This window comes from Microcebus murinus, chromosome 10 (assembly GCF_040939455.1).
Source record: "Microcebus murinus isolate Inina chromosome 10, M.murinus_Inina_mat1.0, whole genome shotgun sequence".
Classification (NCBI taxonomy): Eukaryota; Metazoa; Chordata; class Mammalia; order Primates; family Cheirogaleidae; genus Microcebus; species Microcebus murinus.
In genome coordinates this window covers 3378587-3404628 of record NC_134113.1, presented here as the reverse complement: position 1 = coordinate 3404628, position 26042 = coordinate 3378587, and the positions used below count along the sequence as shown (strand labels likewise).

General features: G+C 61.0%; 1 protein-coding gene across 1 annotated transcript in view; it reads right to left on the bottom strand.

Moving 5' to 3' along the window:
• CELSR1 (cadherin EGF LAG seven-pass G-type receptor 1) overlaps nucleotides 1-26042 on the bottom strand; it is a 150194-nt gene that overhangs the window by 62321 nt on the left and 61831 nt on the right. Inside the window, exons 2-4 of the mRNA XM_012756954.2 lie at nucleotides 24277-24915; nucleotides 5977-6199; nucleotides 332-447 (exon numbers count right to left, since the gene is read on the bottom strand). Coding sequence (XP_012612408.2) covers nucleotides 332-447; nucleotides 5977-6199; nucleotides 24277-24915 — 978 coding nt within the window. The remainder of the gene's footprint in view (nucleotides 1-331; nucleotides 448-5976; nucleotides 6200-24276; nucleotides 24916-26042) is intronic.

Below are 26042 nucleotides of genomic sequence, written 5' to 3'. Positions count from 1 at the left end.
CTGCTTGTGGGCTGTCTGGATGCTCTTTTCCAACAAGCGGGACAACACATTCAATGGCTTTTTTGGTATTTTTAATCTAGAGATATACCACACATTATTTAACGACTGCCTCAATTTTTTAAAAAATGAACTGTATCTTCCATACTTTCGGCGCTACAAGTAACACCGTAATGAACATCTTTGTGCACTGCGGCTTTCTTCCAAGGGATGGATTCCTAGACGTAGAATTAGGGGACCTAAGGGTGTGCGGCCTGGAGGATCAGGGTGGTCCCAACTGACAGAGCGCGGGAGAAGCGCTGCGAGCCCTGCCCTGCCCGGGAGGAGACGCTACCTGCGGAGAAGGTGAGCTGCAGCTGCTCCTCCACCACCTCCAGCGCGATGAAGTCGTGCTTCTCGTTGAAGCGGCCATTGTAGAGCAGCAGGGCGTTCCTCTCTTGGGTGGCAAACCTGCGGCGCCAAGCAGAAGCACGTCACACGGGATGACCCCGGGGCCAAAGGCTGCCCGGGAGGGACGAGCACAGCCAGAGGAGGACAAGCACGCGGGCCGCCATTCGGGACAGGCCGTGGCCCCGCACTCATCCCGCCGGTCAGCGGCCGACGGCCCATCAGACCTGGTTAGCAGCCTGGTTCTTTTCTGGAAGTCACAAGCCAGAATCCACGGGGAAATGTGGTCACCACGGGCTGCAGAATGTGACATTATGTTTGCACAATGTTCTAGAAGCATGACACCCAGCCAATATATTGTTTGCAGATGTTTTCGGATAGAAAACACACGTGGCACACCTTCTGTTGCCGGAAGTAGATTCCCCGAGTATGCGTACCAGGGCACAGGGACGTGGCACCTTCCCGCGTGGGGACGCTGCTGAGGAAGGACCCCAGGGCCTGCCCCGGCCCCACCACACTCCATTCCCACGTGCACCTGCCCGTCCCCAGGCCCTCGGCTCCTGCTTGCCCCTTCTGGCGGGAACAACCTTCCCCGGCTCTGCCCATCTCCCGGGATCACTCCAGCTGCGTTCTCTCTGACTCGTTTTATCTACCCTGCCCCTATCCGTCTATCACAGCACTGAGTTAATTTCTGAAATTATCCTGCTTATTCACCCGTTGATAGGAACGTACAACCCTTCAGGGGGAGGGGCTCCCGTGAACAGCTGCCTGGTCCGCACCAGTGTGTGAATAAATGAATGAACAGGCGCACAACAATGAACAGACCTGTCAGAACTTTACACATTCAAAGAATAAAAAAATGGCCAGGCGTGGTGGCTCATGCCTGTCATCCTAGCACTCTGGGAGGCTGAGGCGGGAGGATCGTTTGAGCTTAGGAGGTCGAGACCAGCCTGAACAAGAGCGAGACCCCGTCTCTACTAAAAATAGAAAGAAATTAGCTGGACCACTAAAAATATATAGAAAACATTAGCCGGGCATGGTGGCACATGCCTGTAGTCCCAGCTACTCGGGAGGCTGAGGCGGGAGGATGGCTTGAGCCCAGGAGTTTGAGGTTGCTGTGAGCTAGGCTGATGCCACGGCACTCTAGCCAGGGTAACAGAGTGAGACTCTGTCTAAAAAAAAAAAAAAAAAAAAAAAAAGGAGTAAAAAATCTCTTACACCAAGAGATAATCATTCTCAGAAGTCCTTCTCCCTCCGGCCCACGGTCCTAGGACGCTGCTCCATGGAGCCCAGAGTCCTCAGGGGGTCTTCAGGACCCCAACACCGCGGTGGCAGAGAACTCGGCAAACCCCCCTGAAAGAACCTGGGACCAACTCCCGAGTGAGCTGTTTGTCTCCCCCGCCACAGAGGAAGTGGCAGAAATCCCTTCCTTTGACCCAAGGGTGGTGTCTCTGTTTTCACGCAGCGAGAGCCTGAACCGGCCTCAAGCCCCTGGCCTGGGCACTTTCCACTGAGCTGCTGCACAGTCGACGGTGGCTCTGAGAACCGGCGACACACCCTGAAGGAAAACACCTGCACAGCAAGCTGGACGCTTAGGCGTGGAGCGTGCAGGGGGCAGAGGGGACCTTAATCAGGGTGAGGACCAGCTCGACCCCAGGCTGATTCCCAAGACGGCCGGGTGGGCCGCGCCTACTTCTTTGTTAGGTTTCGCTTTGTGCGTCTCTCTCTGGCCCCGGGCGGGAGCTGGGTCGGGGCGTCAGCGTGGAGCGCCGGCCGGCAAGCACCGGTCACCACCAGGGACGCAGAGGCAGAGGAGGCCCGAGACCGAGGGTGAGGTCGGGGCAACGCAGCAAGAGGAGGAAGGGCAGGCGCAGACACCGAGGCTGGGGGCAGGGCCCGGAGAACAAAGAGCGGCGGGTACGCGCGAGGCAGGCGGCTGGGAACGCAGCCCGGAGCCCACTTGGGAGCCCAGGCACTTGGCAAACAGCAACCAGAAAGCGGAGAAGGGCCCCAAAGAACCACCTGACACAAAGGGGGCAGCTCACGCCCCGCCCGCTCTCACCGCACCACCCGGGAGGGCGCGGGGGAGGCCATTGCCGAGGCAGCAATGTTCCGTGAGGTCCGGGAGGCCCCTGTATGATTTTGCTCTCAAAGCCACTCCCTGCAAAACGCTCACGGATTTAGCGCCCTCCCCACCCCCCGATTTTCCAGCCGCCACCCATGCAGAAGGGAAATCGCCCGTAAGTCGAGGCCCAGTGTGACGATCTCACGGACAGGAACCTGACAGCAAGTGGGCACGGAGCCACCCCACGTGGACAGTTAGGTCACCGTGGCTGGGGTCAGAGGGCAGAGGCTGGGAAGCTGGGTGGGCGCGGAGACGTTGGTTAAGGGGTACAGACAGACAGCTGGGCAGAGGGGTGAGTTCCAGCATTCGACAGGAAGGCAACCATAGTTGACGCTGACTTACCGTAACATCTGGAAAAAACTAGAAGAGAAGAACCCTAACGTTCCCAACACAGAGAAACAACAAACACTTGCTGTGACAGACATCCCGCTAAGCCTGGCTTGACCATCTCACACTGTAAGCAAGTATCAAAACACCACACGTGCCCCTAAATTAGGCACAACTATTTATATAACAATAAAAAAATAAGTTTAAGAAAACATTATCATTTTTCACTTTCTCTCTCTGTCTGGAGCCAACACACTTCCCTCGTTGGCTTCCGGCACATTCCCCAGCCTCACGGCCGCGCCTCTGGCCCCAGGACCTTCGGCCACCTGCGAGGTCGGCCTCCAGTGGTCACCCTCCTGCAGCTCACGAAACTGCCACAGGCCACGGCAACACGCGTGGCTGAGAGCTGTCGGCCAAACCCAGGTGTCCGGTGGCCATGACTACATACATGCCCAAGTCACGTGCACAGACTCAAGCCTGTCACACGCCACCACGATGTGTCTGCCAGAAGACACAAGGACTCCTTTTGGCTTGGAGGGCAGGCACCTGCAGAAGCCCTCTGCTGCAAACACAGACGCAGTTGCCAGGGACCCCACGGCAGGGCCCTGGTTTGGGAGCCTGTGCAGAGCAAGTGCTGCAAGGTGACACCGATCCTTTTACAGGAGGAATTGGGGGCGGGACAGCAACCTCCGGCTGCCAGGCACTGCCACCAGGCTCTGAGAGCCCTCACAGGAAGCCCCGGGGGAGGGACCCTCATTAGCCCATTTACAGGACATGAGGCACAGAGAGGGGAAGTCACCTGCCCACGGCCAGGGTGTCAGAAAGTGGCAGAGCCACAGTCCATGGGCCAAAACAAAATGTGCAAACCCCCGACACAGCAGGCACCCAACTGGCTTGAACCTCACAACAGGAGGGCCCACGGAACCGGGCCAGGCCCCCTATTCTGAAGGTTAGAAGCAAAGCAACGTACACCAGGCCCGGAATGTGCCTTGAGCTTGGCGTGTGGGAGCCGATCTGGATTTCATCAGAATCAGTCTCAAAACCCAGGAGACGGACAGACCCTGGGAAACGACTGCCCACTAGGAGGGCAAGCCGTGGGCACGCTTAACAGCACACGGCACCGAGGGCAAGGATTCTGGGCAAATGGCCTGGTGGTGCACCCTGGTGGCCTTGTGATTGGGCAAGTTCTGCCGCCTTTCTGTGCCTCAGTTTCCATACCTGTAAGATGGGGACAAGAGCAGCACCCAGCTCACAGGGTCCCGTGAGCTGCCAGCAAACGCCTGGCACAGAAACCTGCTCATTGCCACGGCTGTTGTCCATGTTGCCCGCTGTGGGGAACGGGGCAGGCCAGGGGGACCTCAACATGGTGACAACAGCAGGCACAGCTGTCCACGACGAGCTTGAAGCCAGGAAACAGGAGACAGGGATCGCAGGTGATGATTTAGAGGTTTTCATAAATGCATCTGCTTTGGAGACTTTGGCACAGTCAAAGCATTTGACAAGCAGGAACAAAAGCAGGATTGGGGAGTCTGGCGTGAGTCCATCCCCCAAGTGATGAGCCTGCTGCGTTGGGACCAGTTTGGAGGCAGACGAGAGCCACGACGTGGAAAACCCACGGATGACTCAGGCCACTCACGTCAACCCCGTGCCCACGTCTGAGCCTTCCAGGGGCGACTGGGGCAGACGGGCCTGGAGCCCGCAGTCAGGGACGGCCTGGGCTAGGAGGCAGCAGGAAAGTGGGAAGTGGCCGGGCCATCCAGCTAGCGCTGGAATGCAGCGTCCCTGGCCGGGGTCAGGAGGGCTTCCTGGAGGAAGCAGGCGGGGCTGGGTGGCCTGGCAGTGGGAGGCTGGGAGAGAACATTCCAGGTGGAGGAAACGCCCGTCCTGAGCCGGAAGGCTGGTCCAGGGCAGAGAATGGCAGGGGTCAACTCGGCCACATCACGGGGTCTGAGGACGGCGAGTGGGAGGGGTCAGCAGGGGTCAGGCCCAAGGGCCCGCTGAGAAGCTGCGTCTCCTCCCCCGAGTGGGCAGCCCTGGCAGGACGGTGGACAGGGATCGACCAGACTCGGGCTGAGGGAAGACGAGACTGGTGCAGTCACCCAGGTGTCACGTGGCTGAGAGACGTCAGTGGCATGTGCCAGGTGGTAGGGACTGGGCTGAACGTGGGTGGCAAGATAAGGGAGAGGCCAGGGGACACCCTGCTGCCTCGGACCCCTCCCCGGGGAGGCCCAAGTGGTGGAGACAGCTCTGCAGAGCCGGGTCCCTCTCGGATCTGCCCAGCATATGGGGACCCCACGAGGACGTCCCAGAGCCTAAATGTGCAGCTTACACGTCCCTGCGGGACAAGCTTCTGTGGTTTTCTGGGGCACGACCAAAGCATCCAATTAAATCTAAATTCTCTTGGGGAAAAAAGGTGTAAAAATAAAACAACCACCACTGTGCACACTGCAAGCCTGGGTCCTCGAGTCAGATTACGGGACCGGGGCTGGAAGGGGCCGGGCAGCCCTCAGTTCCACGCCGAGAAGGCCCAATTCCTGGGCTGCTGGTGGATTTTCTTCCACCTCTGACCACCTGGACGTCAGAGGTGCCCACGTGCTGGCCAGCGGGCAGGACCAGAAGAGCCAGGGCGGCTCCCTGGGCGTGTGGCCCCCGCGGCACCCCCAGGCCCCGTGCTCAGAAGGGCCCACGCTCGCCGCCTGGAGATTCTTAATCGTCCCGGCACGAGGGGTGACCTTTCCAGTTTGCGCGGCGCCCCACCAGCGGTGGGAGCCAGCCCCCCGGCCAGCTATGGGCACAGTCCCTCTGTGTTGGGAACGCTAGGACTCTTTTCTTCTAGCTTTTTCCAGATGTCACGATAAGTCAGCGTTAACCACAGTTGCCTTCCTGTCGAACGCTGGAACTCACCCCTCTGCCCAGCCGTCTGTCTGTGCCCCTCAACCAGCGTCTCCGCGCCCACCCCGCTTCCCAGCCTCTGCCCCCAGCTACAGCGACCCAGCTGTCCACGTGGGTGGCTCCGTGCCCACTTGCCGTCAGGCTCCTGCCCCTGAGATCGCCACTCGAGCCGCCCGAGTGCCCGAGGCCACCGCGGATGACACCCGAGTCCCCACCCAGAGCACGGGGCGCGGGGGGCGCGCACTTACTCGAGGGAGACGGTGAAGTGGAAGCGCTGCCTCAGGCCCCGGAAGGTGACGAAGGACTGCGGCGGGAAGCTCCGGGTGGTGACCTCGCAGTAGGGCCGCTCGAAGGCGCCGGGCGGGCACACGCAGCGGAAGCCGCCGACGAGCAGGTTCACGCAGGTGCCGCCGTTCTTGCACACGCCGTGGGCGCAGCGGCCGGAGCGGGCGTCCACCTCGCAGTGCTCTCCTGGAGGGCGGGAGGGGCGCGGGGGAGGGCGAGAGGTCACGGGGCGGCCGAGGACGAGCCAGCCCGCCAGCCCCGCGGGGACCTGGACACACACCCCGCATAAGCCGCTGCGGAGAGAAAACACGCTGGGGCCGGAGGTCCCCGATGCGGGCGTGAACCTTGCGGCTCCCTCGGCCTTTCCCAGAACCGGGCCGCGCTGCGGTTCCGTGTGTTGGTTTCCGAGCTGGACGTCCAGCTCCTGGGGGTGCGCTAAGGCCGGGGGCCCAGGCGGCCTCCAAATCCCTCCCTCGGAGGAGTCCTCCAGGGAGGTGCCAGGTGGCCGAGCCTGCTGGGCTCCTGCATCCCAGGGGGCACAGAACCGCAGCAAGGGGCCCTTCTCAGCATCCAGTCCCGTTCCGGGCTGGACTCTCTTCCCAGGAGACCCCTGGAAACAGGAAGGGGGCCTCAAACGCCCCCACACCCATGTCTGCCACGATCACTGAGCACATCAGGGCCTCAGAGTACGCCACGCTCACACCGGGCCGGGGGAGGGGGGCGCCTGCCTAGGGGGCTTCCTGCCCCGTCCGCCTCCCTCCTGACCCTCACGCAGGCCCCCTCGCCGTCCCAACACTGGAGTCAACTCGGTTTTAACCCCGCCTGTCTCCCCACCGGCCTGTGAGCTCCTGAGGGCAGGCACCACCGTGCTCTGATGTCCTCCCCGGGGCTAATCCCTCCTGGGAGAGGAAGGTTCCAGAGAGCTGCCCGCTGCCCGCCTCCCCCAGGGCCGCAGTGCTCCCCAGCAGGAAGGCCTCACTCAGCACCAGCCGCCTGTGCACTGGCCGCAGGGGTCTGGCTGCAGTGAGCTACGGCCAGGCCCTGCCCTCCAGCCTGGGCACACAGCGAGACCCTGTCCCCTAAAAAAGGAAACAAACCCACTGGCACAAATACACGAAACTCAGAACTCCAACGTGAGGGCGCTCGGCGCGGGACAGAGTTTGCCCTTCAAGTGGCAGCATCTTCACCAGCCCAGAACGCACTGGGGTCCCCAGCGTGGGGTGGCTCTGCGACATGCCTTCATGACAGGCACTTATGGGCGTCTCACGAGAGGCCTCCGTCCACGTCTCGGACAGCCACGGCCACATTTGGATACCAGCTCAAACGACAGAATGGAAACACGTTTGCGTGACGTCTGTCTGTCTGGGCTGCCCTGACAAAGCACCACAGACCGGTGGCTCACACGACAGACACTCATCTGGGAGTTCTGCAGAACTGGAAGTCCGAGGTCCAGGCTCCGGCTGACTTCGTTTCACGTGCGGGCTCTCCACCTGGCAGTGTCCTCACGGGCAGGGAGGGGCTCTGGCCGCCGTCCACTCCTCTTAAGGACTCTCGTCCCATCACCGGCCCCACCCTCGTGCCCTGCCATCTCCAAGTACAGTCACAACTCAGGCTGTAGCCAATGTGTTTGAGACAACTGGGAATTTGAAAAGACTGGATAGTGAACGATGAACTTTATTATCAATTTTTAAAAATAAAAAAAGAAACAATCAGATGCTATTGAGGATGGGCGCTAAGGGGTGGGTACCCCATAAGGGTGGGTACCCCAAAGTCCCCAGGACCGAGGCTCTGGGGTGGGGGTTACTGCTAGTTCACAGCTGAGACCCTGCACTCAGACGTCCCCCTTCCCGCTAAATCCCGCAGCCCAGGAAGCTGCCGAGCCCCAGCCAGTGACGGGTCAGCGTGGAGATGCAGGTGTCCGGGCAGGCTGAGGGCTTGCCACAATGCACAGCAGCCCGGCCCCTCTGCCCGGACCAGGTCCCTCACTGCCTCCAGGCGCAGCCCCCAAGAGGGTTCCGCACCCAAAGCCAGGGCCCCCGAGTCTGACTCTCACAGGGCCAACCTCGGACGGACGCCGACTTCAGTGACTCAACAACCGATTAGTTTAAGGACAGCCTTCCCATCATCCAAGGGGATGCCTCGCGGGAGTGAGCGCATGTGAGGGAACAGATGAAACTGATCTGAAATTAGCACAACCATCATGAGAAACAAAGGCGCCCCCAAGAAAGCCCAGTCTCCCCAGGTGCCTCCCACCTGCACTGCCAGGCTGCACCCGGACGCACCACAGCCTGGGCAGGTGACGCTGGCCATTGCTGGCCTTCATGAGCAAGCCTGGGCCACCCCGACACTGACCCCTGAGGACGGTGGGCGCCCAGAGCTGACCCCCTGGTCAGGCCACAGACAGGACAGCCCCCCGCCCCCGAGTAGGTGCTTCCCGCCCTGCTTGGAGCTAGGATGGAAGGAAGCAGCCCCCACCTTACGGCAGCTCCACCCACCCGGGGAAGCTGCCTGACCTCCCGACCCCGTGGGCCGGCTGTGTGCACACACGGGCCCTCCCGCACGCGTGCACGATGCTCCTAACCTTTTCCTACTCTCACACACAACCTCCCACACACATGCACACTCATCAGTAACCTCCCACACATGCACACACATAACCTCACACAAGCACACACATAACCTCACACACGCACACACATAACCTCACACACGCACACACATAACCTCACACACATGCACACACATAACCTCACACATGCACACACACAACCTCACACATGCACACACACAACCTCACACATGCACACACACAACCTCACACATGCACACACATAACCTCACACATGCACACATATCCACGTACACTCACACACTCATACGTGTACTCACACACCCGCTCACACACACATACATGGACACCCCTCACATGTGTCCTCACACGCTTAGTCACACACGCACACGCTCACACACTCGAGGCACACTCACACCTGGGAGTCAGGGCTCCTGGGCTCCCCCCACACCCCCGTGAGCGGCCTGCAGCCCCCCTAAATTCTGTGCGTTGCCGTGACCTGCATCGCTTAAGGTGGTGTATTTCTCCTCCTTCAGACACTTCAAATTCTCTCCTTTCCACTTTAAAAGCCTGTGACATTTGGGAGTGTTTGCCTTCCGAGCTCCAGCAGCACATTCTGAAACAACAGCCGCCGAGAGAGAGGGGCGGGGCGGTGGGGTGTGCTCGCTGAGCCGCCCCGCAAACAAGGGCCTCCTCGGCCTGTCCCAGAACCGCGACAGTGCTCCGACACCCCCAGGAACGTGGGCCCAGCCTCGCCCGCCGGCCACGCCACCGCCCAGCCCCCCGTCGCCTCGGACTGGACAGCTGGAACTCGCACTGCCCTCATCTGAGTGCTAGAAGGTTCCTTCCCAGCCACGCCTGGGATTTCCTCTACAAGGCCCCGGGAGGAAGGCTCTCTGTCCGCCTCTGGACGGTCTGAACTTGACTTTGTGGCCCAGCAGTCCCGCCTCTGAATTCGGTTATCAGAGGCTGCAGGCCCCTCGGCCCCCGTGGAGGGACAGTCGGCCTTCGAGGCCCCGGTGCCCCCCAGGAGGCCCGGAGGAACACACACACACACACACGGGTGTCGCTGCCCCTCTACTTAACAGGCCTTGCTGGTGTGAATAATTTGCAAATAAAGCTAAACCTCCATGAAGCTGGTTTGGTTTTCCGAGGACGAAGCTGTATATTCTCTGGTTTTTGCTTATTTTCATTTGCAGGAGGCAGCTGCGTCGGCTTCCTAGGGCTGCCGAGACCGACAGCCACGAACCGGTGACTTGAACGGCAGAGGATAGCAGGCCAGACGCCCGAAAGCCAGGTGTGAGCACCCATGAGATAACCCAGGGGAGGGTCCTTCCCGCCCTCCAGCTCCTGGGGGCTCCCCGACTTCCTGCGCTTGTGGCCTCTTCCCACATGGCCGCCTTCCCACAGCGCGTCAAACCTCCCCCTCCTTTCTCCCGTGAGGACGCCAGTCATTGGCTTTCCGGCCCACCCTACACCAAGGATGATTTCACCTCGAGCAGCTGAGCCATCCCATCTGGAAAGACTCCATTTCCAAATGAGGTCATGTTCTGAGGTTCTGCACAGACAGGGATTCTGGGGGTCATGACGTGGCCCTCTGTGTCTGTCCTAGAAGTACAGTCGTGGGACATTTTGGCCTCTGCACGCACAGTGCCGAGACCAGAGGCACCAGACACTGCTGGGCCCTTCCCGGGGACACCTCCTTCCCCACCGTGACCCCCAGGCTCCGGTGTCTCTGCCATCAGGAGACCGTCTCCCCGCCTTGGCCTCTGCCGGCTCCTTCCCCACCTGGCCAGCCCCCTCCCACTGCAGCCCCTCCCCCCTTCCCCAGGACGTCCCCTGTTCTCTCTATGCCGCCCCCACCCCCGACCTTCCCCTCTCCACACTGGTCTCTGGGCCCCTGTCTGGGGCAGGGTCTCAGCCCTGGAGCCATCCCCTCCCGCCTCGCCCCTGCGGCCTCCCAGAGTCCTGGGCCCTCCTCTCTGCAGCCAGAGCCAGCTGCCACCTGTGTAACCACAGGCCTCGTCAAGGCCCCTGCACCCCCTCGCCCCAAATGCCTGGCAGATGAGCTTGTTCTGCACACGGAGACAGGCGGGGCTTTCCACGGTGCTGGTGCTGCCGTGTGTCGGTCTCGCTGGCTAGGATCCCATGAAGACCGCACCATTGTCAATAACGGTGATGATAAACAGCGACCATCCTCCGGGCCCAGGGTCCTCGCTCCTGGGTCTGCACGTGGCTTCCTGGTGCCTGGAGGCCGCCCCAGGTCCCTCACTCTGCCCGTCCTCCCTCTCAGTCACTCGCTCTGGAAGCTCAGCCCGTGGCCTGCCAGACTCTCGGGGACCCCTCCCTCCTCTCTGGAGAGCACCCACCCAGCTGCACGGTCACCCCACTTGAGTGACTATGTCTCACCGAGTTTGTCCCCCAGCTCTGTGAGGGCAGCAGCAGGGTCTGTTTGGGGGCCCAGGCTGAGAATGTCGGGCATGCAGTGGGCGCCCAGCGAATGCCTTGCGCATTGCACGCGGGGCACCCAAGCCCCCGGCAGGGCGGGGTGCCCGGCACACAGACGGCATTGACGAATGCTTGTAAGATGAAGTCATGGAATGCCAGGACTTTCCCCAGTTCCAAGCCAATGATTAACCCAGGTACTTAATCCACCACGTTACAAAACCTATGCAACTCGTGCATTTGATTCAAACGGTGCAGGGAAGATGTTGATGTAATGAGGAATTAATTCCACAATGAGACATGCCTTTTTTACAAGAGGCGGCGAGAACCGTGAGCATTCGGTTTCCCGTGCACGGGACCAGCCTGGGAAGGTCCTCATCTCCGGTCACCGTGGACCCCCTCAGCAAGTGCTACGAAGTCCACGCGTGAGGACGCTCCCCAGAGCAGCCCCTCCAGCTGGTTTGCAAAAGCACCATGCTTTCTTTAAATTTATCTCCCGTGCAGCTGCGCAAATGCCCTTGTGGGGAATCCCTGCCTCGCGGCGTCTGCAGACGCTCGCGCCCGGCCAGGCTCACGCTGCCAACCCGACAGCGCTGAACGCAAATCTGGGAGGAGGCGTGGCGTGATAGTTTTTAACTCCTAAAATCATCTTACTTAAGGTAAAGCGTCTGGATCAAATCTAGTGAGCCCGATATCTTTGATTTTCTAATACAGCTATCATAAGAAACACTATTTTAATGAAATAAATGTTCTCAGGTGTGCTCACTAGCAAGACTTAACTTTATCTTTCTTTTTCCAGGAATTCTCATTCAAGATAAATTTGGCCTTTCCCTTATATCCAAGAATCCTGCTTGGAGTCAAATGGTTGCCCCGGGTCCCTCTAAACCCGGGAGGAATCTGCCCCCCACTCTGCAGCCCCAAGTGCTCTCTGTCTGGTTACGGCTCCAAATGCAAAGCCCCGGACGGAAACTTCAGACAGGACCCCACGAGGAACATTCTTAACCACAAATAAAACTCCCGAGAGCCAAGGCCCGTCCAGCTCTCCTGGCCGCAGACATGCCCCATCCCTCATTGGGGGGGGCTGAGAGTGAGGGGACACTGCCCTGCCTGCCCAGAGGGCCCCAGTGCCAGAGCCACCCACCCGCAGCCGAGGAGTCCCCTGCAGAAGGCCCAGCTATTCATAGGGCTTAAGCAAACGGCAAGGGAGGGCCACCGCCCCCACCACCACCACCACGTGGAGACTCTGGCGGGCCAGGGAAGGCAGAGGGCTGGGGAGGGGCACGGCCACGTCAGGTCTGGGCGAGGAGATGCCAAACCAGGCCGATGTGACGTGAACCCCTGGCTCAAGAGCCTGCCAAGGCAGCTTCAGAACCTGCCCCCGACGGGCTGCTCCAGGAGCTGGGAGCAGAGAGATGCAGAGTGCCCAGCCCAGCCAGGAGGGGAGGAGAGCTGGGTGCCAGGCCCAGAAGGGCTGGGGACGGGCCCAGGAGGGGAAGGGCGTGTAAAGGTTTGACGACTTAAGTTTTTAGACAAATAAAAAGACAATTCCCTTCTGGTCCTAAGAAATAGCTAAGGGCTTTGAAACCAGAAAAACTAGAATTTCCAAAGGCGGCAAGGGTAACACTCAGCATTTTGAAGGCTGAATTTAGGCAGAACTAAAGACCAATGAGGAAGCTGAGGACAGAGAGTGCGGAGCGAGGGGAAGGGCCCAGGGGACAGGGACACAGAACACACCGCACTTTCCAAGTCGGGTCAGGACGCACAGACGCACAAAACCTGAAGACCACCCGAGGCCCGTCAGAGAGCTCAGTCCCGACACGGCACGTGAGGACACGGGACGGGGTGCTGAACCACCTGTGCCGTGACCTGAAACGAAGCTCCTGCCGTGAGCCATGGCCAGGTGGCACCTGTCAGAAGCTTCGCTACCAGAGAAGGCACAGCATGGGAGACAAGGCAGAGGGGACATTACAGGGTTCCTGACAAGGGAAGGGTACACCAGAAATGATTAAACTCTGCACGAATTTGCCCGCCCATCCGTCCAGTCACTCATCCATCCATCCATGCTGCCACACGCCCACTCATTCATGCACCGCCCACTCACCCACCCATCCACCTATCTACCCACTCATCCGCCCACCCATCCACCTGCCCATCCATCCATCCATCCATCCACCCACTCATCCATCCATCCATGCTGCCACACGCCCACTCATTCATGCACCACCCACTCATCCACCTATCTACCCACTCATCCGCCCACCCATCCACCTGCCCATCCATCCATCCATCCACCCACCCATCCATCCATCCACCCACTCATCCATCCATCCATCCATGCTGCCACAAACTCACCCATTCACTCATTCATTCATCCACCATCTACCCAACCATCCACCCATCCACACATCTATCCATCCATCAACCACCCACCAACCACCCAACCATCCACCATCTACCCACTCATCCACCCACCCACTCACCCACTCATTCATCCATCCACCAACCACCCACCCATCTTCCATCCACCCACCCATCTACTCATCCATCCATCCATTCTTCTATCCACCTACCTATCCATCTATTCTTCCATTTACTCATCCACCCATCCATCCCCCATGTATCCATCCACCCCCCCACCTATCCATCCAACCTTCTGTTTACTCAGCCATCCATCCATCTTTCCATCCATGCACCATCCACCCATCTAGCCACCCCCCCCACACTCATCCATGCACCATCCACCCATCCATCCACCTAATAAACTCCCTGATGTGGGGCCATTTTAAGGCACAAGTGTGAACAAAACTGATCCCTCGTGGAGTTTCCATCTAGGTTAAAAATGTCAGATGTTCAGGAAAACCGAAATTACGTGCTGAGAGTCTCAGGGCAGATGGGAGAAGCGGAAGGGAAGCTCTGAAGGGGGCTGGCATTGAGGCGTGTGCACACGCACAGGCAACGGCTCCCACCGTGGAGCAGCAGAGGCGAAGCCCCAGCCCTCTCCTGTCCCGCCGTGCACAGCCCCCCGCCGGCAAGGCCCCGCAGTGCACAGGGCTGCACAGAAAGGTCGCGGGTGGCTGCAGCCCGGGCGAGGGTCACGTACAGCAGCCCACTGCTGGTCAGGACCCGCCTCTTCCGGGGCAGTTTAGCAACCCCACAGCACGCAGCCCGGAGCAGAAGCACGACCACCAGAGGCTTCGGCTACGGGGCCGTTTGTCCAGCAACAGAGCTGCGAAGAAGGACGTGCTGATGGCCCAGCCCTGTAAGCCAGGCTGACCTAGAGCCAGGTGGACAGACAGAAAGGGCAGGGCCACACGGCCACGCTGGAGCCTGAGCAGCTCAGATGGATGCCCCCTGACCCTGGCTATCCCCAGGTCCATACTGGGGGGAGCTAAATAATTGAGGAGGACCATTCCAGCAGCACCCTTGTCTAGAGGCTCGGCGAGGTAATCAGATGACCCTTCCTACGAGGCAGGTCTCCACACCTGGTTGTATGCATGGCTCAGAGAGGGTAAGATCCTCTACCAGGCCACACAGCTGCAGGGCTGAGGCTCGCCTTATACCCACATCCTTTGCGTCCATACATAGCTGGCAGGGATGAGTCCAGAGAGGGACTCGACTTTGCCACCTTCCTGGGATCAGTGCCCCTCCCCCCAAAGTGTCATTGGAGGGGGGCGACCCAGGGACAGGGTTACAGCACCTCAGCATCCCCTCCACCCAACCCAAAAAGCACCACTGCCAGGACAGGGGTTTCCTAAGCAAGCCCCTGACCTGTGCCTTGGTTTCCCTGGCTGTAAAGCCATCCCCGAAGGCAGGGATTTCCGTCCCTCTCGCCTGGAGCTATCCTAGCACAGGTGCAACGAGCCCATCTGGCAAAGCTCTGCGCCAGGCCCTGCACAAGCACTCGGGCACTGTCATTGTCATTCCCACGCCCTTTCCTCGCTGCCACCCTGGGCCTACCTCGTCTGCCCATCCCTGGCCCCTCCAGCCCTCTCCTCTCAGCACTTCCCCCATGCCCCCCCACCCCCTTCTCTCTGTGTTTGACTTTCTCACCTCCCGGTGACAAGCTCTGCACCTGGAGTCCCCTCCCCCAGTCACACCCAAGACAGCCCAGCCCCTCCCCACCGGGCAAGGCTACCCGGAACAGCCTCAGATGAAGGCCTGGACAGCCACCCCATGAGCTGGGGGGGAGGGGGGGGCGGGGCGCTGGGAGTCAGAGGCCCTGAGAAGCCAGAGCCCCGCGGGAGTGGCTCGTCCAGGGCTGGGCTTCCCGGGATGACTTCGCTATTGTACTGGAAGCAAATTCCCAGAACTCCAGACACACCCATTTAAAAAAGCATAAATTAAAAAAAATGCATTTCAGCGCAAAGAAAACGACTCCCACACAACCACCGCGTTGCCTTCTCCTACTAGAGTCACACACGCCAGGGGCGGGAGACCCTGCGGAACCGGAATGAGCCGTGTGTGCCTGAAACCGTCCCAGAGCCTGCGGCAGCTCAGACCCAGGGGCCCGGCAGCACAGCCGATCCCAGCCCGGAGCCGCCCTCGGGACAAAGCCTTTCGGAAACGGGGTGCCCTCCCCAGCCCCCGCTCCCTGACACCGTGCGAGGTGGGGAGGCCAGAAAATAACCCACCCTGGTTATCCCTGGTGGGATACAAGGTGACCCCAAAAGGATACGTCCGAGTGTAATTCCTGAACCCAGGGACATCACCTTATATGGCAAAAGGGCGAATATCACCTTGTATGACAAAATGTGATTAAATTAAGGGTCCTGAGCGAGACGACCCTTACTGTCCGGCTGGGCCCGCCCCAATCACGTGTGTTCTCGTGTAAAACGGACAGAGCCTGCCGCGACGCAGCACCAGCCGGGGCTGCCCACAGTCCCCCGGAGCTGCAGGAGACGGGGAAGGATCCTTCCGGGGCTCTGGGTCCCCGCGACACCTGACTTCAGACCTCCGGCTCTCGCACTGTGAGAAAACGACTTTCTGCTGTGTCCAGTGACCCAGTTTGCGGTCACGTATCACAGCAGTCACAGGAAACCTACACACACCCGGAGCACACTGGGGTAACCCGCTGGATTCAGCAGAAATACTTTTCTGGGGACAGTCCCCAGAGACAGCAGCAGTCCTTAAGCCCGTAGGCATCTCCCTAAGTTACAACAGGCCAGGAACCGAGGAACACGAAACACCCTCTTGTTCCCCGGGCTTTTGTGGCAGTGGCGTGAGGACCAGGGGCAGTGGCGTGAGGACCCAGGGGCAGTGGCGTGAGGACCAGGGGCAGTGGCGTGAGGACCCAGGGGCAGTGGCGTGAGGACCAGGGGCAGTGGCGTGAGGACCAGGGGCAGTGGCGTGAGGACCCAGGGGCAGTGGCGTGAGGACCCAGGGGCAGTGGCGTGAGGACCAGGGGCAGTGGCGTGAGGACCCAGGGGCAGTGGCGTGAGGACCCAGGGGCAGTGGCGTGAGGACCAGGGGCAGTGGTGTGAGGACTCACCAAGGGTGCTAAATGAACCCAGTGTCCCCCAGGTGCTGGTGGGCTTCAGACGTCTGGGTTGCCAAGACTGGTGAGGGAGGGACAAGCAGAAGGCCTGGGACACCACTGTGCCCAGCACCCGGGGTGACACCACTGTGCCCAGCACCGGGGGTGGTCAACCCAGCTGACTACCAGGCCTTGGGCACCCCCAGGGCCCCCAGCACCATACTGGGGCACAGAAACCCCCCTTGGCTCCCCCCATAAGGCACTTCCAGCCCCCACTGCCAAACAGAGGCAAAGTTCTTGGGCCAGGGACGTGGCTCCTCTTCAGAAGGACTCTGGTGGGCACAGCCTGGGGGTGGGTCCTGAGGGTGCGCCTTGTGCCACTGGGCCCCTGCAGCCGACATTTCTCTAGGGATCGTGGGGGGAGGAGACAGAAACAGCCTCGACCTGCAGGGTGGGGTTGCGTGGGGACATGCAGGTGGGGGTGGTCCTGTGGGGAGGGGGCCACAGGGCCCGGCCCCCGCTGAGCACTTGGCTCCTGCTGGCGGGCAGCGGGCAGGAGCTGGCGGGGAGGGCTGGCCCGGCCACTCCACCGAGAGAGGGAGGGCGGGCGGGCCTGCATGTGGGGCCAAGGTTCTGGCCACGCTCCTGCTGAGCACGGGAAAGGCAAGCTGTTGGGGGGAGCAGACCTGGCAGCCGGGCGCAGCCAGGCTAGAGAGGGCGTGCCCGCCGAGCTATCAGTTTGCAGGGCGAGCATGCCAGCTACCGAGCAGCAGCGTGTCCGGACCCAGCCGGAATGCTAACGAAAACCTCAATCATCACGGAAATGGCTGCTCAGCACCCCGACGGCCAAGCCCCCTCCCCACTGGTGCAGAGAGGAAAGACGGCTCCTTGGAACAGATCAGCGTCCACACAAAGGAGCTCAAATCCTTAATTCATCACTCGGAGCCGGGGGAGCAAATCGCCCTCGCTAATACAAACCCCGTCCCCGCCCCCCCACCCCCACCCCGCGTGCCCAGCCAGCTCCATCTGGGCTCACCTCGCAGCCCTGGCCCTGCCAGCCGGTGGTTAAAACTGGCCCCTGGACCCGGGAGCAGGTCAGAGAGGCCCTGTCCGTCCACACCTGGGAAAGGGCTCGGGAGTGTGACCGCAGTGGGGGTGGGGCTGGAGCCGAGACTGCTCCCCACTGCGGTCCTCGGGGTCACTAGTCTCAGGGCAGAGGCTCAGACCGGCCTCCCCAGCAGGAGCCCGCAGGTCACATGGTGGGCAGAGAAGCGGCGGGACAGCTGACGCCCGGCACAGCGCGGAACCTGCAGCTCCTCCCTTCGGCAAACACCTCCCGAGCACCGAGTGGGTGCAGGGCTGCGGTCAGCGGGGTGCTGGGACCCCAAAGGTGTCCACATCCTGATCCCTGACCCCTGAGGACATGCGACCTCACCTGGCAAAAGAGACTTTGCCGGCGTGATTACACAAGGATCTTGGGGTGGCGAGGTCCCCCTGGGTTCCTGGGGGGACCAACGCCATCAGCAGGGCCTTGGGGGAGAGCGGGAGGGTCAGAGTGGAGACGGCGCAGTGGCGAGGGCAGCAGAGCTGGGGGGCGGGGTGGGAGGGGCAGGAGTCCTCTCCCTCTGCACTGGGCGCCCTGTGAGGGCAGAGGGTGGCGTCTGTGTGCGCCAACACGTGTCCACAGCCCGGCGTGGCGCCGGCATCTGGCAGGCACCGTGTGCACGAGAGGCGGTTCCTCCGCGTGGCCGGGGAAACTGCTCGGAGCCCTGTCTGGCTCTGTGCTGTGGCCAACATGGCGCCTCTGCCGGCCCTGGCACTGCGCCGGGGGGAGCCGGGCCCTCCAGGAACACGCACTTCCCTTCCCTGACTCCCTTGTCCCTCCGTGGGGACACCGGGGAACTTGTGACTTTGTCCTGCTGCTGTGAGCGCTGGCCTGGGCCCCAGCGTGGGCTCCTGTGTGCCCCCCACACAGCTGTGAGCTGGAACTCGGGACCCCGGGCTTTCAGAAAGCATTCCGGGAAGTGCCTGTCCCTTCCTCTCCTCCGTCCCCACACTGCAGAGAACTGGGACTGGGGTGATTCATCATCTCGGTGCAAGGTCTTCCCGTGGGGTGCGGTCCTGAGTGGCAGCCCTGTGATGGCCCGGCAGGTGGTGTCCCGCAAGGCCCAGCGTCGCGAAGGGGAGGGCAGCAGCAACGGGTGGCTTCCGGTCTCCATGTCTCTGGGTAAAGCCGTCCTGGTGCCCGTCCTGGGTGTGCCGTGGGCCGGGGCTTTTCGTTAGGGTCGAATTTACTCTCGATCCCCTGCTTTCAGGACCCCGGGGCTGGGAGAATAGTTCTCACCAAGCCGCTGAGCACAGAGTCTGCCGGCATGGCTGTCCCTGGGCGTCACCTGCCCACGCTGCCGGGACTTCGAGGACTGTTGGCGCTCCCGAGCGGGCTTTAACCTGGCGGGCGCGGGGACTGGCGGGTCAGCAGCTGATGGGATAGCGTCGGTGGCGCACTGGCTCTGAGCTTGGGACCAGCCCGCCCAGGCCGGGACATCCTGGCTGCCCTGTGTGAGACCTCCCCGGGGACAAGGACGTTCCGTGTAGGCTCAAGGCCAGAGGAACTTTTGGTATGAAAATCTAATCACCTGTCCGTGGGAAACTTTTTAAAACAAATTCCGACACTTCTCTGATTGTGTTGTAAAATCTGCACGTTATCCCGACTCCTGGTTTTGTCTTAGTTCTGTCATCGGGGTCACGGTGCTCCTGTCATCGTGCGACCACCCCCCCCCCCCAGCACGCTGGACGTCCCGCACTTCCACACGGGCAGAAGACCCCCCACCCGTCGTGAGCGCGCCGTCGTCCAGCCAGGCCGCGTTCACGCAGCTCGGGGAGGGCGCGGTCCGCCGGCGCGCACGGCAGCTCCCGGGATCAACGCTCCATCTTCAAGTATTCCCTGCAAAGTTGGACTTAGTCCTCACACCTAGAGCTAATTATCATTCAAAATGAAAACCATTACGGAGCCTGTAATTAAAATCTCAAATGAAGCAGGAGCAGAACCCTTTCTTAGGAAAACGCACTTTTCAGATGTTCGGGGTTGCTTCGGTTTCTCCTCTCTCTGCTACCTCCCGCGTCTCTTCCGTTCCGTTCTTTCTGCGGGTCCCCGGCTGTGCTGTCTGGCGTTTCTCGAGCACGTTGCTGTGAGGCTGGGGCGTCACCGCATTTCTGATGGACTTTCTTCTTTGAGACGGGGTCCTGTTCTGTTGCCGGGCTGCGGGGCCGTGGCGGCGTCACAGCTCACAGCAACCTCATGCCGCTGGGCTCAAGCCCACCTCGGTCCCCCCGGAGCTGGGACTACAGGTGCACGCCACCACGCCTGGCTGCATTGTCTGTGTTTAGCAGAGACGGGGTCTCGCTCTGGCTCGGGCTGGTCTCAAACTCCTGACCTCCAGGGATCCTCCTGCCTTGGCCTCCCAGAATGCTAGGGTGACAGGCGTGCGCCACTGCCCAGCCTAGGTGACTTTGTTTTCCATGACTTTAAATCATGTCCTAAGGGATCAAGGTGTGGAAAAATTTAGCCGGGTATCTCCTGTTCTCCTCCACGAAATTCTGTCCCCAGAAGAACATTTCGAGGCTTTTGAGGAACAGAACTGGCGTCCTGGGCGGGGTGACTGGCAGAGCTGACCGGCCCCTGGGGACCAGGATGGCCTCAGACGGAGCCTGCAGCCCCCTTTGGAGCTTCCGTGAGTTTCCTGTGGCTGCTGTGACAAATGACCCCGAACTGCCTGGCTCAAAACAACGGGAACTCATTCCCACTGGTGTGGAGGCCAGAAGCCAAGGTGTGGGCAGGGCTGTGCCCCTACCCCAGGCTCTGGGGGTCCTTCCCGGCTGCCTCTTCACTCTGCGGCTCCGGTGGTGCATGGCTCATGGATGCACCCCCAGTCTCTGCATTGCGTCTCCCCGCATGTGTCTGTCTCTGCATCCAGATCTCCCCCTTCTCATAAGAATATTGGTCATGGGGTTAGGGCACCTAATCCAGAGTAACCTCATCTTAACTTGATTGCATTTGCAAGAACCTATTTCCATTTTTTTTTTTTCAGGAGTTTGAAACCAGCCTGAGCAAGAGCAAGATCCCATCTCCACTAAAAAAAAAAAAAAAAAAAAAAAAAAGGAAGAAAATTTAGCTGGACAACCAAAAGAACACAGAAAAAATTAGCCGGGCACGGTGGTGCACGCCTATAGCCCCAGCCACTCAGGAGGCTGAGGCAGCCTATTTCCATATAAAGTCCCGTTCACAGGTACCAAGAGTTAGGGAGGACTTCGACATCCGTCTTGGGAACGCAGTTCGGCCCACCTCAGGGCTCGGGTGCTTCCTGGCAACCTGCTTGCCAAGTGTCTGCAGGGACCAGCCTGGAGGAGCTCGCAGGGCCGGCAGCTCGAGCTCAGAGGCCAGAGTACCCGGGTTCGAATCCCAGCTTCACTTCCTGTAGCCCCGGGGCGGGTTCCTCGGCCTCCAGGGCGCATGGGGCTGACCAGCCTCGCGTGGGGACCGTCCCGTGCTCTGTGAGGTGTGGAGCAGCTCCCCTGGCCTCTTCCCAGGAGAACGCCACCCCCAGGTCCCCCAGGTGTGACAACCAAAAATGTCTTCTGGCATCATCAGTGTTCCCTGGGGGAGTGACCTCCAGCTGAGAACCACTGGGCCAGACGTGCTAAAGTTCTGGCACTATGTCAAACGAGCCCATGGGGCCACCGAGAACCAAACGAAAAAAACACAGGCAGGATCATGCGGAACAGTAACCAGCATAAGTAGGCGCTTAGTAAACATTATCCACGAGTCCCTGGGGTCCTCAGGGACAGGGACGCGGGAACAGGTGAGTGGCACCATCATGAGGGCGGGGCCCCACAGCACAATGATCGGTGATGAAAAGGCAGCCGGCAAGCTTCGAGGGAGGAAACCTACAGACCCGCCGGGAAGGTCAGGAAACCTTCTAGAACCTTCCCAGAGCAGGGGACAGCCGCCGAGGTGCAGTACGGGGAGGCACGTGATTGGCAGACGGACGGGGAGAGGACGCGTCTCAGACAGGGGACGACGGATGCCAAAGGGAGAGCGTGACCCCGTCCTTAAGGCATGTCCCCAAAACCAAAACCACGACGTTTGCAGAAGCGAAGACTGAGGGCGGAGGACGGGAGAGCAACGCGGTGTTGCGACTCGGTTGTCCAGGAACACCTGCGGAGCTGAGAAACGGGGAGGGCGTGGACACGTCTCAAACGCCAGCGCCTTCCGTCTTTCCTTCCCTGTCCCTTTCAGAGAGGGAGGGTGGCAGACCCCGTCTCAAACGCCAGCGCCTTCCGTCTTTCCGTCCCTGTCCCTTTCAGAGAGGGAGGGTGGCAGACCCCGACCACAGCCCTGAGACGCTGAGGGGGTGGCAGCCCTGGGCTCCCCGCGAAGACCAGGGGCACCCACGTGACCCCGGGGCGGCGACTTCTCTAAGGCCACGGTGGATTCCAGACGCGGGAGCCCGCCGAGTGCGCTGAGCTCTTCCTGCAGTTAATTGCCACCTTCCTCCACCAGCCCGCGCCACGCCGGCCCGAGACACAGGAAGCCAGGGGCTCCCGGCAGCCTCCTGGGCCGGTTCCAGCCTCGCCACCAGAGCTCGGCTTACCAGGCAGCGGGTAATAAAACCCCCCTGACGACAGCACAGCTTTCACCGCGCGTAAATGAGCTCAATTACCTCCGCGCAGAAAGGAGAGCTTCAAAGCAAGAAGAGGAAGACAGAGAGGAAGAGGGACCCAGTAAAAATAATCGGTCTTAATCAGTCTCATCTCCGAGGGAAACGCATACGGCGATTTTAGTGCCCAAGAGATTCCCATTAGCCTCGTGCCAGCCCTGACGAGTCAGCGGGTCTCACGGGCAACGACAGGCGTGGCCCTTGCCCAGCCGTTATGTTTCTAGAAATGACTCTGCTGATCAGACGGACACGTGAGGGCTTTAGGAATGGGTCCCCCGCCCCCCAGAATCCGCCGGCCACGGACCCCGGCGAGGCCCAGAGCTGACCGCAGCCTGCATTTCTCCAACCGCCCTGCCTCGAGCGGCCCGGAGGCCGAGGCCTGGTCGGCTCTCACCGTGTCAGATGCCACCCAAGGGCCAGGGACCAGTGACAGGGTCAACTGCTCGGGTTAACTGCGGTCACACGCCCGAGTGGGCAGGGGTGAGATCTGGCTGTGGGCACCGGCCCAGCATACAGCAGGTGCTCAATACATGTTTGTGAGTAGACAAAGAAGGTGCACTTGCTGGTTCCCTGGAGCACACCAGGCTGCTTCCTAGGCCACGGCTTCTCCACTGGAAGCCAGAGAGCAGCCAGGGCAGCCCCTCGGGGTGTGGGGGCTGCCAGCTCACCCCTGGATGCCTCCCAGGTGGGAGGGGCGCTGACTGTACTGCAGCCGGCACTTCCTGAGAGGCGGCACTGCCAGCTCAGTGCCGGGATGAGGGGACCCCGATAAGTGACCAGGGACCCGGGCACCATCAGAACTCAGAGCAGGAGAGGAGCAGGGCCAGGTGTCCTCCCAGCTATTGGGCCGGGTCTCCCGCACCTCTGCCTGCCCTCCTTGCACGCCGCCAAGCCCCGGAACAGCCAGGAACTGAGCGAGACCGTGGGTAAGACGACTTTGGAACCAGATGGGACTAACAGATCATAAGCAACCTGGGGTGCAGACACCTTGAGCCCAGGAGCCCTCCTTCCCTGCAGGCTGCCCACACCCCCGCTGGCTTTTCCTCTTCTTCTGATGCAGGGCACCTTGGACGGCCATCCTTCCTCTCTCTTTGTGAGCCCCTGAGCCCTTCCTGCTGGGTAAATGCCCGCTAATACCGCAAACCCTTGTCATGAGCCCGATAAACTCGTGCTGTGTGCTGCACAAACCCCCCCCCCCCCGAGTCGCCAACGATTTCCCAGGTGTGCTGCCCATTAAACACACTAGGACGCGGCTGATGGAAGGAGCTCAGCGTTACCTCCAGTGTGGACCTAATCCCCCCTTAATCCCCAGAAAGCTTTCCAGAAAAGACAGACTATTCACCATCGGGCCCATCCGTACACTTGCTTTTCAAATGGGCCGTCGTTTTACGCGACAGGCGATCAAAGACCTTAAGATTTTCGGCCAGGATGCGGAGACCGTGTGTGTCTGCACCGCTCCCAAGCTGGCTCTTCTTGTATTTTTAAAAACAAACGTTGGCTGCGTTTGGCGCAATTTATCTCCGAGATTAGTCCGGATGTCTCGAGGCGAAGTGTATCTTCAGGCCAGGGGAGGTGAGTCACTTTCTACGCTGCCAACGAGGCGTGACAGAACGGACAGCATCTTTCAAGAGCCACACGACCACGAACGGCTCACGACCTCCACCCTGGTGCCGTTAACTGGTGCATTACAGGCACCAGCTAAGCCCGGGATCCGGAATATCCAGCGCTCTAAAGCCACTTAAAAGCGGCACACGTCATTTCACACATTTAGGTTTTTATTCCAGTGGCTCTCACCCTACAACCCGCCCTGACATTCTCAGGCAGAGGGGAGCGAGGCCGGGCAGGCGATAAATCTCACGCTCGCTGGGCGAGGAAATGCCACTCCTGCAACGATCATCTCGGGGTTCCCAGAGCAGCGCCTGGGGGCCTGGCGCCTGGCCTCGGACCCTTCCCCCAGGAGGGACGTGGACAGAGGAAACCTCCCGCAACCCAGGGGTGTTCGTGCAAAGCCAAGCTGGGCCCCGGCCCCCGACCCCCGACCCCCGACCCCGGGACCTACCGGTGAAGTCCTCGAGGCACTCGCAGGTGTAGCCGCCCTCGCGGCTGCGGCAGCGGCCGTGGGCGCCGCAGGGGCTGGAGTAGCAGAGGTCGATCTCCGTCTCGCAGTAGTCACCGGTGAAGCCGGGCGGGCAGCGGCAGCGCAGGCCGTTGACGGGGTGGATGGGCCGGAAGAGCACGGTGGTGGAGCTGAGGAAGGGCGCGGAGCTGTCGAAGCGCAGCACGGACACGCACTTCATGTAGTTCTCGCAGGGCTCGCGCAGGCAGATGTTGTCGTCGAAGGGCAGCACGCGCTGGGTGGAGATGGCGGTCAGCAGCGAGCGGTTCAGGTAGATCTGCTCCTGCAGGGCCTCGGACGGGAAGAACCGGCCCCGCGCGCCGCCCGGCAGCAGCGCCGAGAACGTCACGTTCAGGATGTTGGCGCGCACGTCCGTGTCGTTCTGGATGTTGAAGACGAAGACGTCGTCCCTGGCGGTGGACAGCACCGTGGCCACCCCCTCCACGAAGAGGCCCAGCAGCGGGGACAGGAACTGCTCCTGGGACATGTTCTCCAGGCGGACCGTGATGCTGTTGGTCAGCATGTCGTCCGTGATGATGGTGACGCGCAGCGTGCAGAGCGCCGTCACGCTGTGGACACCGTCTGGGGGACGACAGGGGACAGTGGCGGTCACACGCGTGTTGTGGGAGTCTCGGCCCCTCCCAGCCCCACCCGGGGAGCAGCCTCGACCCACTGAGCAAGGGAGAGGCCAGCCTGAGGGGCCCTCCCACTCACCCCACCCAGACCACCGGACCCCCTACTTCCTTCCCTGTCCCCCCGCTGACGCCCACCCCCGGCCTCCTGGTGCACATCTCCAACCGAGTCTCTCTCTGGCTCGGAAGCCCTCAGCAGGCCCCAAACCGCTCAGCAGGGCACCCCGACAACCACCAGGATTCCGCCCCTCACTCCCGTGCCTTGCTCTAGACACATGGGGACTCGGGCCCCTGTTTTACCTCCTCTGCACCTGCCCCAGGGAGCCCCACCCCACCCCAGCCTCCCCTCCACCCCCCCATCTCCCCCAGTCCTCCCAGCCCAGCTCAGACCCCTTGGCATCTGGCGAGCCCGCTCTCGTCCTGCCAGGGGGTCGACGGCCCCACCCGGATCTCTCGGCTGCACCCAGCACCCAGCAGGTGCTCTGTGACGCCACATCCCAGACAGCAGTGAACAGAGCATGGAACGAGCTGCTTAGGGAGCAAGAGGGCATCACGTGACTTGTCCAAACACCAAGGAAACGAAACCGGTCAGGAAGTCACAGCTGTGTTCAGGCGCTTGGTCGATTATCTCGGCAAACCTGAGATTCCAGGGGATTCGTCCCCGTTCAGCAGGTGAGAACACCTGAGACCCCAACAGCAAGCGAGGCTGGCGGGAGCCCCACCTGCGTCCCCATACCGCCACCCGGGCCGGGCGCGGAGCCCGAGGTCGCTGCTCCGCTCAGTGCTCGCGGCGGCCTGGCGAGCCGGGATCGGAAAATGGAAATGTCTGTGCAGCCCTGGCGTGCGGCGGGCCGCTCCAGCTCTGGACAAAACCCACAGGCCCTGAGGACTCGCGGTTCTGCCCACGACTTCCGCAGGGCGCAGACGGAGCGCGAGGGGCAGCGCGGCAGCACCCGTGGCTCACAGAACAACGGGCTGGCGGCCCTGATACAGATCGGGGAAAGACAAAAATAAAATAAAAAAAAAAACAAAAACCTTTGTGGGAGCCGGCCTCAGAGATGGCCCTGCATGTTCCTT